General features: G+C 35.3%; 1 protein-coding gene across 1 annotated transcript; it reads right to left on the bottom strand.

The window, feature by feature from the left end:
* Nucleotides 1–7,395: 7,395 nt before the first annotated feature.
* LOC132706939 (uncharacterized) lies at nucleotides 7,396–17,201 on the bottom strand. Its single transcript, XM_060678537.1, has 4 exons — nucleotides 17,115–17,201; nucleotides 14,162–14,249; nucleotides 13,325–14,038; nucleotides 7,396–7,436 (listed from the first exon to the last, which is right to left on the bottom strand). The coding sequence occupies exons 1-4, from the start codon at nucleotides 17,199–17,201 to the stop codon at nucleotides 7,396–7,398; spliced, it is 930 nt and encodes a 309-aa protein (XP_060534520.1).
* Nucleotides 17,202–18,522: the final 1,321 nt, after the last annotated feature.

Here is an 18,522-nt window from a genome sequence, read left to right as displayed (position 1 = left end):
TTCGCCCAGCCGCCAACAATAGCTGCAAGAAAAAGAAGAAAATTTATTTGATAAAGTTAATTTAAATATGAATATGAATGCGAATCAATTTTTAGAGTATTAGGGCCACTATATTATTCAATACCTATATTTTTTCACATAAATTTTCTACCCAGAAAAGGTATTCCACATTTATTTCGACAAAACACCCTGTTTTAATACAGTCGTCACCACAAAAAATCGGCAACTAAAAACTACTGGAGAACAATTCGTTTGATTTTTATGATCTTTTTGAACTTTTATTCAGAATTTGATTTGGGCATATATAGGGTGCAACTGTGAGTCACCCTATACCTCAATGAGCGACATTTCACCAAGGTATATTTTCTTTATTTGAATATTCATTTTGCCTAGGGATATTAACCACTTAAAGTTAGTTTTATTGCGTTTTAAAATAATGTTTAAAGATCTTTTATCAAGATTAATGAATATTAACGCTAATGTTAATGTGAATGTGTTCATTTCTAATCCCATTCTTAATGATCTGTTTTTGAGACCTCAATTGACTTGGAATAAAATATTAAAATGCCAATATCTCGAAAACGGTGGGTTTAATCGAAACAAAAATCTCTGTACTTAGAAATCGTGCTCCATCTCCAGCAACCCCCGAATTGAAGTTTTCATGTCGATATGTTAAAGTAGCTAAACTTGTATACTGTGCTTCATTAATGAGCGACATTTTACTAATGAATATTTAACCCAATATTGCATAGAAGACGCATCCTGAGAAAATTTTTATTTTCTATGACTTGTGAAGAGATTGCATATAAATTCGCTTACGAAATGTCTGTCAAATTTGATTGATTTTTAAAAATAAAAAAGTTACGTTCCAGAAAGTTTAGAAACGCTCTCTAGCGACCAAACCCTATTTTGATTTTCTTTTTTTCAAATAAAGTTCGGTAATTTTCCATCTCTTCAGATAAGATATCTTCCCATAGGAAAACAATTTGCTTGGCGGACCCAGTACAGCGTTGCGAAAAACTTTCTAACGCGTTAACAATTGCCATTCCGAAAAAAAACGGGGGTATTGCGGTGCCTTTTGGTCGTCGAGTACGACGGAGGTGCAGTTTACAATTAGGAAAATAGGCCCTTCACCGAGATATGGTCTCGTTCATTAGACTCTACAGATTCAATAGGGACTCCTCTTTTTCCTCTTGGGATAATCCCCACTCAGTACTTTCTTCCATCCACATTACTTTTGATTAGATGGTATTTTTAGCTAGCTCTTCGGTAGACTTACCCATAGCCCTTGGCTTATCTCGGTCCTATCCATCCACTGGGCTTAACCATAATGAACTGTAATATTGCAATACACATTCAACAGAATTGAACTCTTAAATTCTGGAGTTGAAATGGTTATTTTTTTTTTGTAAATGTCAACTCGATCTGCTTCTGGTTTTAGATTATCTACTCTGGAAATTTCCCTACTGAGGTCTGTTAACATATGCTTAAATGGAGAGGCAGATCATTCATGAAGGTTATAAAAATCAGTGGTCAAAATGACACTTGTGGTACTTCAAAATTATAAAATCACAAGGCAAATAATGACGTTATTAAAAAAAATCATCGCAGACATCAAAGGCAATCCTTTGAAAAAGGACCATAAATAACACTGGCAGCTTGGCGGTAGACTATAAACCAGAATCGTGTTTTTTACGTATTTTGTCGCCTAAACTTTCAATATAATTATCACATTGAAGCACTCAGGCCCAGGGAACGACTCAAATTTTTTTGGAGCAAAGTTTTTGAAAATTTATTGTTAATTGCTGAATGCCGACTAAGAATTTTCTGTTAGTCGTAATAATATGATTCGCAAATAGCAACATTTACAGCAGTAATTAATACATAATTGAATTGAATTCCCGGACTCTTTTCCCGTTCCTGCATGGTTATTCGTGCTATTGCTGAACGTCGTTTCATTCAAAGAAATCATAAGAAATACCAAAAACCCGAATTTTAACACCTTCAAAAATTCACATCGCAATGTTGTGCCTTTATCCGACCAAGCGTTTCGACGCTTGTGCTACTTTTAAACAAAATTATAAATAGCGAAATGAGGCCAGGCAGCCAAAAATCTACAACTTTCTCAACGCACCGTGGCTGTTTTAGATAAAACCGCAGGTCCGGACTTGAAAAAAATAATCATATGGGTCTGGCTCGCAATTCTTAACTAATATTGCCATTTGTTCTTTTAATAATAATGATAGTTGTGAATTTTCTTTATCTTTTTTTTTTACGTGTAAGTAATTATGTAAATGTCTTACAAAAAATAAGGCCTAAAAGAAGAACTTGAGAGTAATAAAATTATTTTTTAAACTTATTATTATTTAAGAAATCGAGAAAAGAAGAGGCAAAAATTCATTGTGTAGATTAAAAATAAAATTGCATACACTTTGTAAAATTCACTTATAATTTCTCAAAATTAATATAATCCAATATTAATTTTGCTAAAGAAATGTAAGTTTCAATAATAATATTGAAAAAGAAATGTGAATTTTAATATTAGGTTGCAAGAATTATACATGTCTACATAAATTTGGTTTAAAAACGCATTAATATTAACTATAAATATATTCATATTTTTTGTAATGTCGCCTTGTTTTATTGCGTAATTAATTTACAAAGTGTTCACTTACGTTGCATAAGTTCACTATAAAAAAGTTAAAATTGCTATGTTAAATTCAAGATTTAGCAATATACAATAACAATCTTCTTAGGAGAGCTCGCATGTTTAGCCATGCTGTGTATATTTCAAAATTGTCTCTGTAAAAATAACAGGACAAATAAAGATAATTTTACCCAATGCTTCGTATTGTTCAAACACACAAACAAGAAAGTTACAATTTTTTTTATGTATTAGAATTCGTAATGCGGTTTCACAAAAATAATAATAAAATTATATTATTTTTTCAAAGAAACTTCCACACGCTACTGTTATACTTTTTGCAATACTGATGATTGGCGAAACGTCAGCAATTTCGACTAAGCAAAAACCGACGCAGGAGGAATCCAGAAGTATAAGGAATTACAGTAGCCTGTGGAAGTTTCTTTGAGAAAAAAAAATTACTCTGTACCTATATATTGTTTAAGGGGGGCGGAGCTAAATGGTGACAGGTAGAGACCTGAGTCGCTGTTAAGATTGTTAGGTTGTTTATAGAGTTTTAGTTTTATGGAATAAAATTTTGTGTCCGGTTTCATGAGTGTGTTCGGCAACAGCTGATGAGTTTATTTGTCTTAGTCGTAAGGCTCTTTCGTGTTCTTTGAGCCGAGTTGATATTTTTCGTCCGGTCTCTTCAATGCATTCTTTGCCGCATATTCATGGAATGCTGTAAACTCCTTGCATCTCAAATGGAATTTTGTCTTTGACGGACCGAAGATGTTGAAAGATTTTTGGACAAGTGGTAAATCTGGTTTTGACGTTATACTTCTTTACAACTTTTGATATGTGCTCAGTGATGTTTTGGATGTAGGGAAGGACCACAGTGGCAAGTGTAAGATTGCTTTGGAAGGTTGTGGTGAAGTGTATTTTTTGATGGAACGTTTAATATCTTTAATGTGGAAATTATTAGAGAGAAGAGCAGAGGTAAGGTGTTTTAATTCTGTTTTCAGTGACTCGGGCTGAGACAGTTTTACGGCTCTAAACAAGAGAGAACTGCTGATTTTTGGGCCGGATGGTGATGTGACCGTGCATTAAGGTATCGGTGTAGCGACTTAGGTCTCTACCTGCCACCAATTTGGGAATCAGTCATCCGAGACGGTGTATAAGCAGGTACAGAGTAAAATACGAGCCAGTTTCAGTCAAGCTTTGAAGAAGCCAAGATGATTGGCGAAACGTCAGCAATTTCGACTGAAGAAGCTGTTAACTTCAGCCAGTAAGAGTGGCAATCTGGACTCGTCGTCCTCCAGAATAATGAGGTCGTCGGCGAACGCCATTATTGGACACTTGACGTCGCCGTTGGTGTCAAGCGATCCACCTATGTTTCCTCTGGTGGAGAGTGTCTAAATAAGTTCGTCCAAAACCATATTAAATAGTAATGGACTCAGAGGATCGCCCTGTTTAACACCTCTCGTTGGAGCCAGTTAGGCCGCCCATTATGAATTTGGAGTATGCGGCCGGAATACAGTTCGCATCTAGGGCTCGGCGGATGGAGTGGTGGACACTGTATCGAACGCCTTCCTGATGTCCAGGGACAGAACGTTGAATGGTTTCCGGGAGTCTGTCCTGTGGGCGATGTAGTGCCCCAGGATTAGAAAATTGGCTAATGTGCCATCCATATTCACGAAGCCACGCTGGCTTGCGTGTAATTTCGTGGCCTTCTTCAGTCTGTCTGCCAATACACGATGGAGGAGGCGGTGTAGAGTGGAACTAATCGTTATTGGCCTCCAGTTGGTTGGGTCCTTCCTATCACCCTCTTTGGGGACAAGGACCGTCCTCGAGGCCCTCCATGCCGCGGGGATGATATTTCGCAGGAGGAGGGAGTTGAATAATATGGCCAGAGTTAAGTCGGGTTTATTCTTTACTGACATCACTGTGATGCCGTCTGGTCCCGGGGCGGCAAAAACCGACGTAGGATGAATCCAGAAGTTTTGTAAAAAGTAAAATTATATTATGTTATTAAATTGGAATCTATAGATATGGTAGAAAATAATCCATGATGGTGGATTTTACAAATTTATATAGTAAGTAAGTAAGAATATTGTTAAATTTGCATCATAATATGTTAAGTTTTCTGTACTATGTCATCCTGTACACGGTTTGATCTCAGTTTTCCTTATTTTTATCTTTTTTTTCTATAGTTTTATATTATTGTTCTTGGTGGACAATAAACGAAACCTGATCGTTTTTGCATTAAAAAGCCAGTACTTGGACATCAAGAAGAAGACAATCAAATTTCATGGCAACGATTTTTTTCGTATTTCTTTTCAATTCGAAACTTTTCGCGTTCGCCCGGACAATAAAAGTCCCGCGAATGCGCTATCAGCCATGTTTACGCTCCGGCTTGTGAATTTTTTTTTGCAATTCCCAGCTGAAAATCATTTCATTCCCAGCGTCTATGGCCTTTGTTATTTTACTACTGTGCGATGTTGCCGATATGCGATATGTAAAAATGCTCTTGTCCAAACAATAAAGACGAAGTGAACAATTCTCTAGAAGTCTCTGCCTTTAATGCCTTTAATAAATGTTTCATTCTTCACCCATAAAAGTTACTCTTTTTTGGCGAGATCATTTACACGTTATAAGCAAAAAGTAACGTCTACAAATGCATACAATAACCTTAGCAATGCCCCAATGTCAAATTGCGCTGTCAAAATGTTAAACGTCTTTTGTATTTGGATTAATACTCTTTATACAACTGAGGCATAGATCTAATAACTAATGGAGGGATTCTAGAGAGAGAGAGAGATGTGGCGGTGACACAAGTGAGATCAAATCATCAAATTTTAAAAATATAGAATTACAATTTTTTTCTCATCAATTCTTGAAATTACAAACGGAAAATAACCAATGTATTTCAAATGTAGTGCTGTGCATTTTTGTCCATAATCATGCATAGCGTGCTATATCCTATTCATGTTGTCAATGATTTGTTTTGCTTTTGGTATAGGATAGGATAGGATAGTTGTGTTATAATATTTATGAACATGAGAAAAAAAATCGAAATTTAGATTCTTTTAAATTATTTTTCCCGTCGGGATAAGTTTTTAATAAAGAATGCGAACAGCAGAACACATTACGTTTAATATATCATAGTAAGATGGCACTTCAAATGCAACGGTAACAAAACAGAACTGAAAATCTTCATGCGCGACTTCCATCCAGTCTAAATCTTAGTCCTGTCCATAGTCATGCGGTCAAACATAGCGTGCTGTATCTTATTCATGTTGTCAGTGATTTGTTTTGCTTTTGGTATAGGATGGACTAAGGCCGTGTATTATAACATTTATAAACTCGAGAAAAGAAATTGAAATCTAGATTCTTTTAGATTATTTTTTCCTTCGGGATAAGTTTTTAATAAAGAATGCGAACACCAGAACATGTTATGTTTAATATATCATAGTAAGATGACACTTCAAATGCAACAGTAACAAAAAACAGAACTGAAAATTTTCATGGGTGACTTTTTCTCCTAATAAATCCAAGGGTACAGCTGGCGTTCAGCGTTATCATTGGCGCGTAATATTATCGCGTTTCTTGACAGACGGGTGTTCTGCAGTGCTCATATCTTCGACAGGCCGACAAGTAGTCGTTTGCTATATGGCGAACGATTCGCTGATAAAGCTCGACAGCGTCTTGCAGCCAATCGAAACCATGTATTATGTATGGGCAATGTTGGAGTCGTAAATTTGATTTAGTTCGACGCAAAAGATCCTTATTGAATTCGTTACTATATGGAGGTGATGCGTATAGGGTTAAATTGAGATGTGAAGGAAACTTACAGCTGAGGTTGCTTGAGAAATACGGTATTTCGTGGATGCAGGAGTCTTTCAGGAGCAGCTGAAGATATCATTGGACGCTAATTTGCAAATTACCCAGTTTTTTTCTTCGTCAACAAAGTTTCCTCTGCTAAATTTTCTGTTCGGGATCTGGCTCTTTTGTCTTATCATTCTCGGTTTGATGAAAGTCTGCGAAAAATCGCTTGTCGATGTTTTTAGAAATGATAAAGCTTATCCAACATAGAAAATGAGTGGCCCCAAATGTATGCAACAGTATTGATTTGGGGTTTTTGAAAAATTTGGAGTCGAAGATGAAACAGCAATGCTTCTAAATCCTCTGGAACCCAACCTAATTGAACAACTTGTGCCTATTAATTACAAGCGAGTGAGTAGATTTGCTTATTCGACCGAATCAATCTCGAACATGTCTCCAACAGATACGCCGTAGAATCGATCAGACCAGAGCAGCATGGATAAACGTGAGAGCTCTCCTCAGGAACGAGAGTCTGATGGTCAATAAAGGCGAATGTCATGGATAGACTGGAGGCTTTCGAAATATGGGAATTCAGAAGAATGCATGAGGTTGCTTAGATAGTACAAAGATGAACCAGAAATTCTAAATATCAATTCTTCAAGCTGATGGCGACCAAGATGCACCTCGATGCATATGCACTGTTTAGAGCCGTAGAGGATTGAAATCAGTTTGAAAAAAATTGTCGGCAACGTACAGTACATTGTTGGATTGTATTACTCTTTTTTTATTTTTGTCTGATTCTTCATTTTTAAAATACACCGAACTCACATTATAAACCATTGTACATGACAGAACGATCAATTTCGATCGCGACGTCCTGAAACGCGCGGCAACGTCGGCGTTCGCCTAGAAAACAGTTTGATTTCCTGCTAAACAAAAAAACGAGGTCAAACGCTAACGTTGGGCAACGACAAACAAGAGTTGTGGACTAAAAATATTGCGTCCCAGTTTACGCACCGAAATTTATCGATCTCTGAGGTTGTAGGTTAGGCAAGAAAGCGTTCCGACGCATTCGAAATGGTAAAATGGACGACTTAGAGCGGCTTATACCTCGATTGTGGGGTATCTACTGCTCCGTACGGTCGCAGCTGCTGTCTTTGTCAATTGTGCTATTCTTGTGTTTTTCATTATTGATTTATCCAATTTTTTGAAGTCAATAACTCATTTTTAAATTACCTTTTTAGTTTAGAATGTTTTATACATTTTATGTTTGACATTATCCTATGCTGTGGACCAATTTTTAGAAGTAAATTGTAAGATTAAAAAATAAAACGTGGAGGATTTCACGAATGTGTATATACCTTTTAAATTTGATACGGCCAAAGCAATACCGTACAATTTAACTATCGCATCAAACTAAACACTCTCTCTGAAAGTCCTATCGGATCACGGGGAATGCAGATACCTGTATCAAACAACAATTGTTTGTTTTAAAAGCATAACTTCGTCTCTGTTATAGCCGCATTCTATGTCGAATAGCCGATACTCGATATTATTATTTAAAAATACCACTCAGGCACATAATATTCTAAATATAACAAAATAAATAATACTTCAACAATAATAATCGGGTTCGGTTCCCACCGTGAGCCTCGGGTGCTGTGTTGAGCCTGGAAGATTCTGGCTGTATACCTTCCCTAGGGAACAGGGCTAAGGAAAAAAATATCAACATCCTTGGAGTCTTTGACATCATCTGAAAGTGACCAAAGAGCACAGAGTTTTTTGATATTTGAGGTGCACACAGCTAAGAACCTATCAAATTCTATATCTAAAGGACAATTAATCTTGGAAACACATTCACGATAATCATTATTATTACTTTCCCGAGTAAAAAACTGTTTGACTAAAAAAGCTAAATATTGTTCAGATAGCTTTGTAATTCACACCCTCCCGTACAAGATTTCTCTTATATCTTAATATACATTATACATTGAGGACAGCCATCTAAATTAACTAAGAGTAAAAAATATCTTATAGGCCGAGCTTCTAACAATTTAAGTGAATTTTATCTGGTAAGTGACAATCTTTTTGGCTATTTTTTTGTAGTTCCTACCCATTTGTGCACTGATCAAGGGTTCGGAAAGTGTCACTGTCGCTAGACACTTCGGACATTCAGTCACTTTAGACACTGGTTTGGGAGCTATAGGATGTTTTCGGTATATTTTAGCCAAGGATTTTATTGTTTGTCAGTTCTCAAGGTCACTTCACTAATCATTCAGTGAATATATCTGAATGTGTTTTATAAAATTGTAACCAAGAAATAGATTAGTACGCAACACTTTGATAAGCTTCTTCAGTGATTCGTTAATGAAATCAAACTCGTGATTAAAATTGCGTTTATCAAACTTGTTATTTATTTATTCAGTTATACCAACACACACACCAACAGATACTCACAATACAAGAGTGCTTCATCAAATTTAAATTGATAAATCTAGAATAAAAAGAAACATACATACTGACTTATGTACATTAAAAAGGAATATCTGCACCAAAAAAGGACTTTAAACTAGTAGAAATTCTTTGACACCTAAATACATTTATAACAGACTCTCTTACCAATTACTATATATATTATCGTAGAATACTTTTATATATAACTCAAACATTCCGAACTTTTTGAATAATATCACAATTAACGTGGTGTTCAAACAACACAGGGATACTCTAAATGTGGTTTGACCAAGGCGTTATATAGCCGAATCTCAAAATAGTTTCTAATTATAAACCTTAGAACTGTAATATTGGATGTAGACCTGAGCATTGCTTAAGGTTGTAATCCATTAAACCACTTCGTAGTCATATTTAGGTATTTCGGTAAAGCTTCAACATTCGTAATCTTAAACAATTTAGAGTCATCTGCAAATAACAGACTGTTAAAGAATTCAATCTGGTACAGCAAAAATGGCAACCAAAAGAAGTCCCAAGTTGCTTCCATGAGGTTCGCCTGATGAAGCCATAAAGCACTCTGAAAGATTTTTTCTAACTTTAACTTTGTTGTTCAGCGTTCCAATGTTAAAGGATTGTTGTTATCTTTGACGGGATCTACATCCTCAGTAGTATTTGTACTGCATTTTTTAAATACATGTTTTGTATATGAGCCATTGAATGATCTAATGATATAATAAATATAATAATACATAATACATTGTAAGCGAGTTTTCAAACTCCGTCGCAAACCTCAATTAAACAAACTGTCGGTACGTGATTGGATCTCAAGAAAGAAAACGGTTCTGTTTATAGAATCTCGGGTCATAAATCTGGTGCCAATGGGTGCTGATGATTACAGTTTCGACGTTGAGCAATGCGATTTCTTGAATAGAGCTCTGTTAGTGTACGCGTATTTCTACATCTCGCCAATCCAACATATTCGCGTACGCTGACAGAAAATAAACGTACGTTTATTTCACATTCTACCGATAAAAGGCCTCATCAAAGCAAATAAATTACAACACGAGCGTAATACGCGTCTCCGTAGTGAACGTATGAGGAAGAAAGTCAAAGAATGTTATCTTCAATATGTTGTAACGGGTCAAAGAACAGTTTAAGCAACGCTGCCGCTGCTTGGTTCGATTCTGCAGGTTTAACAAGTGCAATCGCATTTTTTATTCGGATCAGTTTAATTCATTTAGCGTAGAGTCAGCAGCAGTGTCGTCTACTGAATAGCCAGACGTTAGAACTTAAATTAAATCTAAGTTAGGTTTATTGACGTTCTTCAGTGAAAATGAGCAAAATTTATAATCATCGTACTGGTACTTCTTTCCAAGATGAAAGATGAAAGTCCAGGGGGGCTAACTCAGAGGAGCTGAGGACATAACATCATTTTCGGTTAGCGTATATGTCCACAGCTCATTTAAAGCACAAGCAATATGCACAGGAAATATTTTGATAAATAACTTTTGTGCAGTGAAATGTTAGCAGTGCTAGTAATAATCAGTTCCAATTTATATAGTATAATAAATAATTATAGTTATATAAATAAACCATGTGTTGGTATTCCATATTATTGATCACCAATATTTGAATCGTTTGCTTAAAAGAAATACTTCTTGAAGTATATATTGAGCGTTGGCTAAGGGGATAATTTTCATGTACAAAGGTGGTAAATGATAAAAATATTTTTCAGACCCCCAAAATCCATTTTTTAAATGTATTAAGAACCAGAAAACTATTTCTATACTTCACCTAAAGTTCATTTTTCGAATACTGAAAATTGTGAATTTTTTACTTACAACATTTGTTCACTAGACCATCGATATCTTAATTGCGTTAATTGGCTAGTTTTTAGTAATAAGAAAAGCAAATTTATTCGTAATCTTAAATGTTCAGAAATTTTGGTTAGTTTGGTGATCATCCTATAGTTCTGGTTCGCTCAATGAACGAAGTTTTAAATTCAAATTTCTCGAAACTTGGTTCAACTTGGCAACGCGGTGTCGCTCTTTTAAACTGTGTAATTTGGGTCATATTTAATCAACCGGTTGCTTTTAATAAATAAACTTCGTAGTCGCCCGAGTTTATTAATTTAAAGGCGACATTAGGATTATTGAAATAATCTAATAAAGGCTATTCAAAAAATTTCAGAATAGTCCTAAATGCTTTTGTTTCTTGGATTTATCGTAGTCAACGAAAACAAAATTTACGTCTAACCCCCTTATCCTTTTTGTTTCTCTGAATTGAACTTTCAAGTTTGTAGTAGTATTAGTGTCATTATTTAATTCATTTGGCTCAGATCTTTTCTGTTTTATTATTTTTTTTACGGAAAATTTGTTTCCTACTTTTATTATTGGAATCCCGTATCCCAATGTATTTTCGTTATTTTTATTTTCAGTGAAAGAGCTAGTGAAAAATTTCAATTATGAAACTACCTTTTTGAAAAAGTGCATCCTCATTAACAAATTCAATTTTTGTGATTTGATTTGGACATGTTTTTATCTTTATTATTTTATGCTAAAAACTGGTTTCTCAGTATTTTTTTGAACTCAAAATTACAATCTGGTTATCTAGTGTATATTATATATTTCATATAAACTTTATTTAATAATTTTAATCGGCCGACATTCAAGCAACCTCTTTTCAACGAAGAAGTTCGCTTTTCAAGTTTAGATAAATAATTAGAAATATTAACGAACAAACGAGTTTTGTTGTTTTTGTTTATGATTGAAAATTAGATGATCAAACGATCTTACCTGGTAGGTGAAGTTCGATCGTAATTATATGTTACACCTCTTCGTAGAAATCAATATACGTAGTCCCCCTTCTAGTCGCTAGGTGGCACCACAGCTTTAAAGCAGAGCCAAAAAACTGTGGAATAACTTACCATGCACGGTATATTCGCCATCTATGGTCTTAACCTCATTCTATTTTAAAGCCCGTTTTTAATAAATTTGTCAATGGGCATTTTAGTACTGTTCGGAACAGTACATTGGGCGGGAATGGGTGATTTCTACGAAGAGGTGTAACATATAATTATGATCGAACTTCACTTACCAGGTAAGTTCGTTTGATCATCTAATTATATGTTACACTTCTTCTATGAAATCAATATACGTAGATTTTCAAAGGCAACTCATATAAAAAACATATAAAAAAAAAATCCAAACTTTACGGAACTTATGAAAGCCTCTAGTAAAAATACAAACTAAATGGTTGTCCGAGAAAACACAAAAATTCTGAAAAATAAATTCTAAGTCGCAAATATGGCATTAACAAAAGAGCCTGCACCGGCTGTACAAATAGGTCTATTATAAAAAAGGGCAAAACATTTAGAACGTTCTGACCAACCTGCCGTTTTCCGAATCATATCAATCGAAATACCTTTACGAAACGCAGACGATGTTGAAGCATGTCGAGTGCTGTGAGCAGTAAAAATAGATGTGTCCACACCACTATTCTCTAAACCTATCTTTATCCACCGGCTTATGCTAGCTCTAGTTGCCGCCCTATAAGGCCTTTTAAATGTAATAAGCAAACGAGATTCACCCCCTCTTAAAGCACTGGTCCTCTCAATATAAAACAGAACAGTTGAAGCCACACGAAGATTAACATTCTCATATTTATGCAAAATTAAAACAGGCTGAGCCTTATTTATAGCTGAAGTCTTAATTTGATTACCAAGTAGTAAAAAGTCATCTAAATAAACTACTGAGAGAAAACCCTTGGCACGGAGATAAGAAACCACTGGTTTCATTAATTTTGTAAAGACCCAGGGGGCTGTGCATAAACCAAAGGGTAACGTTAAACTGATAACAGACAGAATCAAAATAAAATCTTAAAAATTTCTTTTGATTTTCAATTATTGGAACTAGAAAGTAAGCTTCTTTCAAGTCCAAAGTGGCCATAAAGGACTTCCTTGTTAAGAGTGTTTCAACTATCTTTCTATCTTCAAGTTTAAAATGACAAGTGTCAATAAAAGCATTCAGTTTCTTTAAATTTAACACTAACCTAACCGAACCATCCGATTTTGGAACCAAAAAAATGTTTGAAATAAACTGATTCTTACAAGGTTCACAAACTACAATAGCACCTATATCTACCAGGTGTTTAACCTCATTATAAATCGAATCTTTTTCTTGTTGGGACCAAACAGGATTTGTCGGAATGAAGTCCTGTATAACTGGCCTCGCAAATGGGATTTCATAACCTTCCAACCAAGATAAAATCTGTACATCTTGAGTTATAGAGTTCCAAACATCCCTGAACTCGTGCAATCTTCCAGCAAAAGTACTTACTATTTTCTTCTGGGGACATACTTCCTCCCCCCCTCTTCTCGAACCTTCCTGGATTCGCTCTTTTGAGGGTATGATGACTTTCGCCCACTTCGGCCTTGGATCTTCCGAGAACGAAGTGGGCCTGTCGAGTTTAAATCCCTATGCTGTAAAGGTCTTGTTCTGGATGCACCTGCTCTCAAATCTGCCACTGATCTACCAATGGCTTTTGCTGATTTCAGCGTGTCAGACAAATCTTCTCCAAATAAGAAACAGTCCAAAGAAGCATTAACGAGCGCCTCCTTCATGCATCGCTGCAGTCCATTTGGGCCCAGCGAAAGGCTTAACACAGCCGATCTTCTATACATGGAATCCGAATGGTGTATTTTGCTTAAAATACATATTGCATTACTCAAGGTTTCGATGAGGAGTAAGGACTCCTCATCCTTAACCGGTTTGAAAAGCAAGGTCGAGAGTGCCCTAGCAACAGCCGTCAAAGCAACCCCTACTTCCTTCTGTCTTGCCATCAGTCTCTCATCCCTTTTCTTGCCACCTTCGTTGATGGCAGACTTCATCTCCACATTCAATTTTGGAGGATCAATGAGGGGGCAATTCTTCGGCACTGGATATTTACGCAAAAGGTCACTGAGACAATCTTCTGATACACCGGACTTTAAAAAGGTATTAATCTGCCCTACCAAAATGTCATGAAGCGGCTGGCCCATCGAACTTTGTGTTGGGACTATGGACCCCAGAGCTTGGAGGACACTTTGGTCTAAATCCGTTTCGAGGGGCTCAACTATGACTTCAGAATTAATTGAAGAGCCTAAAAAACATACTTACGTTAGACTAGGTAAATTCAATATATGTCCGTCTCCCAGGCAGTTCATCCATAGCCGGACAAACCAGACAACTCTATTTTTTCGATGTCGAAAAAATATAAAATTACATTCGACGGCTGTCGTGTGAGTGGGAAAGATGGGCGGTCTTTCGAGTTCTGGAGATTCCGATCGGGACCCGGACGATGAAGACGTCGTCTCCGAAAGAGAAAATCTCGTTGATCGAGAACCACGCCACTCGCGATTACGTAATCGCCGACGGAAAGATTTAATCTTTCGCCGTAGGTAGATTTTTTCTTCATCCGATGATGGGGAAGGTAAATCTCGTTTGTACTTCCCCATTTCTAACAAAAACGCTAAAAAAAGGCTGAAAAAACGGACGCCGAATAAAAATGAACATGTGCCACCAAAGCACAAAAAAAGGAATCAGGTTAAGACCATAGATGGCGAATATACCGTGCATGGTAAGTTATTCCACAGTTTTTTGGCTCTGCTTTAAAGCTGTGGTTCCACCTAGCGACTAGAAGGGGGACTACGTATATTGATTTCATAGAAGAGGTGTAACATATAATTGGTTTTAATTATTTAAAATCCCTATCCCTAATTCTTTTCTCGCGTGCACTGATAAGTTTTGATTAAATTATTTGTTACAGTATAAATCTTTTTAATTTAAATTGGACTACAATCATCCGTTTTATTCTTTGATGTCCGTTTGGGTGTGCAACCATACCAGAACAATATATAATTTCAAACAAAATTGAGTTAAATTATAAGAATAATGAGACGGTGAATAAGCGGTCAATACAAAAAGAGCAAAAAGTTCTCTACCCACCATCACTCATTCCGTAAAAGGGTTCTAAGCTGAATGATGTTGCTAAAGGGCTTTTTTCCATGTTAAATTAAGCAAAGAAGATCTGAAAATTGGAATGTCCGTAAAATCGCTGGTTCACAACCGAAAACGAAATTACTATTTAAGAAGTTTAAATTGAAAAATAAAATTATCTTTGGTTGATTTCATCATTCACTTTTAATTTTCTGTTTTTTTTTTTATTTTGAATAATTCTTTGGCAATAAGTTAAAACATTGTATTCCCATTGCATGCTGGTTTAAGTAGTCTAGATTTAGTTGATAGTTGTAGTATGTTGTATTATATATTTATGTTGAATATTAGATTAAATATGGCACAAGGACGTTGCTTTTCTATGTTGTATTATTATTTTTAAATCATAAATCAAATTATCAATTAAATCTTTTTTAGTTCATTTTTCGATTTTTTTCTCTTAAAGCAAGTAGCAAAGGTTGCAAATCGTGTAGTTGACCACAAAACAAGACACCGAGAATCCATTTTATTATCGTTCGACTCCATGTTGGTGAATCATCGGTTTTCCTGAGGATCTCTTTCTCGGTGAGTAACGCAGTGACACATTTCGTGATGATTCCGTTGCGCATTTCCTGCTTTCCTTTTTGATTTGGCAAGCAAAAAAATGAAACAAAACAATGTTTGAATAAAATCAAAACCAAGCAGAATCAAATCGATATTCTCGACAGTCTCCATTATGTTCGATAGTTAAAATGGGCTATTTTTGGGCGAGTTATGTGAGCGTGCGGTTTGGCGACTGCAAGTTTCGGGAAAAATGTTGGGTGGGACGTCAGCCAACTGGACTTGTTTCTTGGACGCATAGACGGTGGTGGTATCTTGATGTGGAGAAACCTTAATTAATAAAGTTATCAACGCTTAAAGTTTTATTGGAGAATTGCCAGTAGCGAGCGTATCGACTAGTCAAAAAATTGCAATTTGAAAATATTTATTGAAGTCGATTCCTAGTTAGTTTTTATTTTAATTAAGCTGTTGTTAAACTTAACTTAAAAATTTCTGTGTTTAGGATGTTTTTTTAGTTTGAACTTGAAATAATAAAATAGCAAAATAGCAATTCCTTGTTTGATTTTAAGAAAAAATAGTTGGTATCAAACTAGGTTCGCGATAGTTTCCAATGCTCTGTATATCAAAAATAAAGCGATTGCGCGTCTACATTGATATAATTTTTTTGTTAAAATCATTCGAGGAATCACACCCTTAGCGGTCAGCATGTGTAGGTTCCAAGGAACAAAAGTAACCTTTACCTGTCTTTCTTTATTATTGTGACGTAAGTGTTTGTCATCCCTGTTTCCACTTACTTTTTTTTATTTCTGTAATTTCGATCCTCTTTTTCCTCGTTGTTTCTAAAATTTGTGCCCGTATTATTAAACTTAAATATGATCAATTCTTATAACATTTTTTCACATTTAACAACACTGAATTTGAATAATAAAACATCAATAAAAATAGAACGTGTTTGTGTTTATCAGCCTATTCTTTTTTTTCCTTGTTCTATTTATTTCTGTGGCGCCCCAAGTCCCCCTGTTTTTTCTCTAGGAAACGCAGGATAATTGTTATCGAAATAAAAAAGCAAATTTCTTTGAAAAAAAATTCTTAGCCTACCAAAATAACACTACACTAGACGCTTTTCGGTAATATCTCAGATCGTAATTGTTTTAACTTTCTATATATATCATTTTAATTAAGTAATTTGTTTTGACGAAATCTCTAGTAAAATAAAAAATAATTTTGCTTTCTTTCAACTTTCAAGTATACGATTCCCCAAGAAAAATTTTTGATATTACTGTAGGTGTAGACTTCTAGCCCCAGTTTAAACTTTGCGTTACCTATTTCTTCGATTTGGAGGAAATTAGCATGGGATTTGGGTAGAAAAAAGATGGCATAAACATATTTTTGGGATGTTTACGATAACAAAGTCACTGAATTATGACGTATACTCGAAATCAGGAACGATGGCGATCATGTCATAATCATGACACCGGCAAATGCCATAAGAATACGCTTGGTGTCATTGCTAACGTAGTCGTCATTTTTTCTGAATTTCTGAAGCAGACTTTACGAAACGAAAACTGTCGAAATTCAATATCAATAAGCAAACAAAAGACAAGGACACGTCGTGGAGATTTACAATTGAAACACGAAAATAAATATTGCGCCAGATTTTCATTAGCCGAGTTGACTATTACCGGAATACCATAGTAATCTGGACGGCAGACGGGAGCTTTGTCGGTGGTGATGTCACTTTTCGCGATGACGTCACCTCGGTAAAACATCGTTGATTATATTTAGTTTACGCGGACTTAAAAATGGTATATAAAATATTTTTCGCTTTCCAATGTAACATTTTTTATTTAAAACTCTTTAATAAGTTTATTATAATTGATAGAAAGTGTTCGAACTTATCAGTGGATATCTACTTCGCTAGTAAAATAAAGACATTGCAAGTTTTCAGCTTTACATAAATAATTTTTTAACTTTAGTGCTTAGTACGGAACCACATAACACCATGGCTGAGCAATAATCAAATGTGATTAATAGGAAAAAAAATTGATATGTACAATTTTAATTAAAAGTTATAAAAAACCGGCAAAACAAATTTATCCTTAACCTTTGTTGCAATCAAAAGGTGGAGTATGCTGCAAAATGATCAAAATTTTAGAACTTACAACACTTTAAAAGAGCAACAAAGGATGTAATAAAAATTATTCTATCTATCTTTCTAAATGTTAACCATATTAGAAAAAAAAATTGCAAATATTTGATATGGGATGTTTTCCAAAATATAGAATTAATTTAGGCCGAATTTTAGGTAGCGACTCGGGAGTTTCGTATAATACGCGAAATACTCTGACGAATAACGGGGCTAGCCAATTATTTTTTATTGGCCCATCCGTCGCCGTAACAGCATATTAAATTGGTCTAATTTAAGCGCCCAAGCAGAATTGTTAAAATAAGAAAGAAAATCTACCGGTGGTCGTTGAAACGCTTTTCTTTACGTTTTCTTAATTTGCATTTTAAATTAACGAAGCAGAGATTGTTGGATAAGCGTTTCTTCCGTTTCCTCGCGTCCATTTGTTTGCCTTGTTGTTGGAGTTCACCAACTTTTGATTCAATTTTGTGCAACAGATTTGTGTGCGAAAACATTCATTTTTATTACATTTTTTTTTTTTAACGAAACGAAACTCTATAAGGTAATATTGAACCGCCATGTAGATCATATTCTAAACGCATATGATTAGCATTTTCGCATTTTTTGATCATAGGTTTTTGTACTCTGGTTTCTTTCTTACCCCCATGGGTTATTATGGTAAGGTCAGGTTGTTCGAGGAACGAACTCAGCGATCGTCAGCAATACTCTCATCTCTCTGGTCGTGGTTTTGGCATATCTTATGATCACTATCTGATATATGGGCGCTAAAAGCCGTGAACCGAATTAAAATAAGTGCTTTTGACATGTGAGGTGACTGAAGAATGTTACGAATATTCTATACAGAGCACTGAACCACATATCCGGTATAAAGCAAAATAAGGTCAATACAAAACTCTAAAAAAAATCATACCCCAGATACTTTGGACATACAGCGAAAAGAGCAG

The sequence above is a fragment of the Cylas formicarius genome, unplaced genomic scaffold, assembly GCF_029955315.1.
Source record: "Cylas formicarius isolate icCylForm1 unplaced genomic scaffold, icCylForm1.1 PGA_scaffold_9__14_contigs__length_23061073, whole genome shotgun sequence".
Taxonomy (NCBI): domain Eukaryota; kingdom Metazoa; phylum Arthropoda; class Insecta; order Coleoptera; family Brentidae; genus Cylas; species Cylas formicarius.
This window is presented reverse-complemented; position numbering and strand designations above follow the sequence as displayed.

Coding starts and splice junctions, on each gene's coding strand:
- LOC132706939 (XM_060678537.1), bottom strand. CDS start 17,201: ATGTTTTACCGAGGTGACGTCATCGCGAAAAGTGACATCACCACCGAC. Junction 14,039..14,161: donor TCACACGACAGCCGTCGAAT/GTAATTTTATAT, acceptor TATGTTTTTTAG/GCTCTTCAATTAATTCTGAA. Junction 7,437..13,324: donor TCGGAAGATCCAAGGCCGAA/GTGGGCGAAAGT, acceptor CAATATTTTTAG/TCCACAACTCTTGTTTGTCG.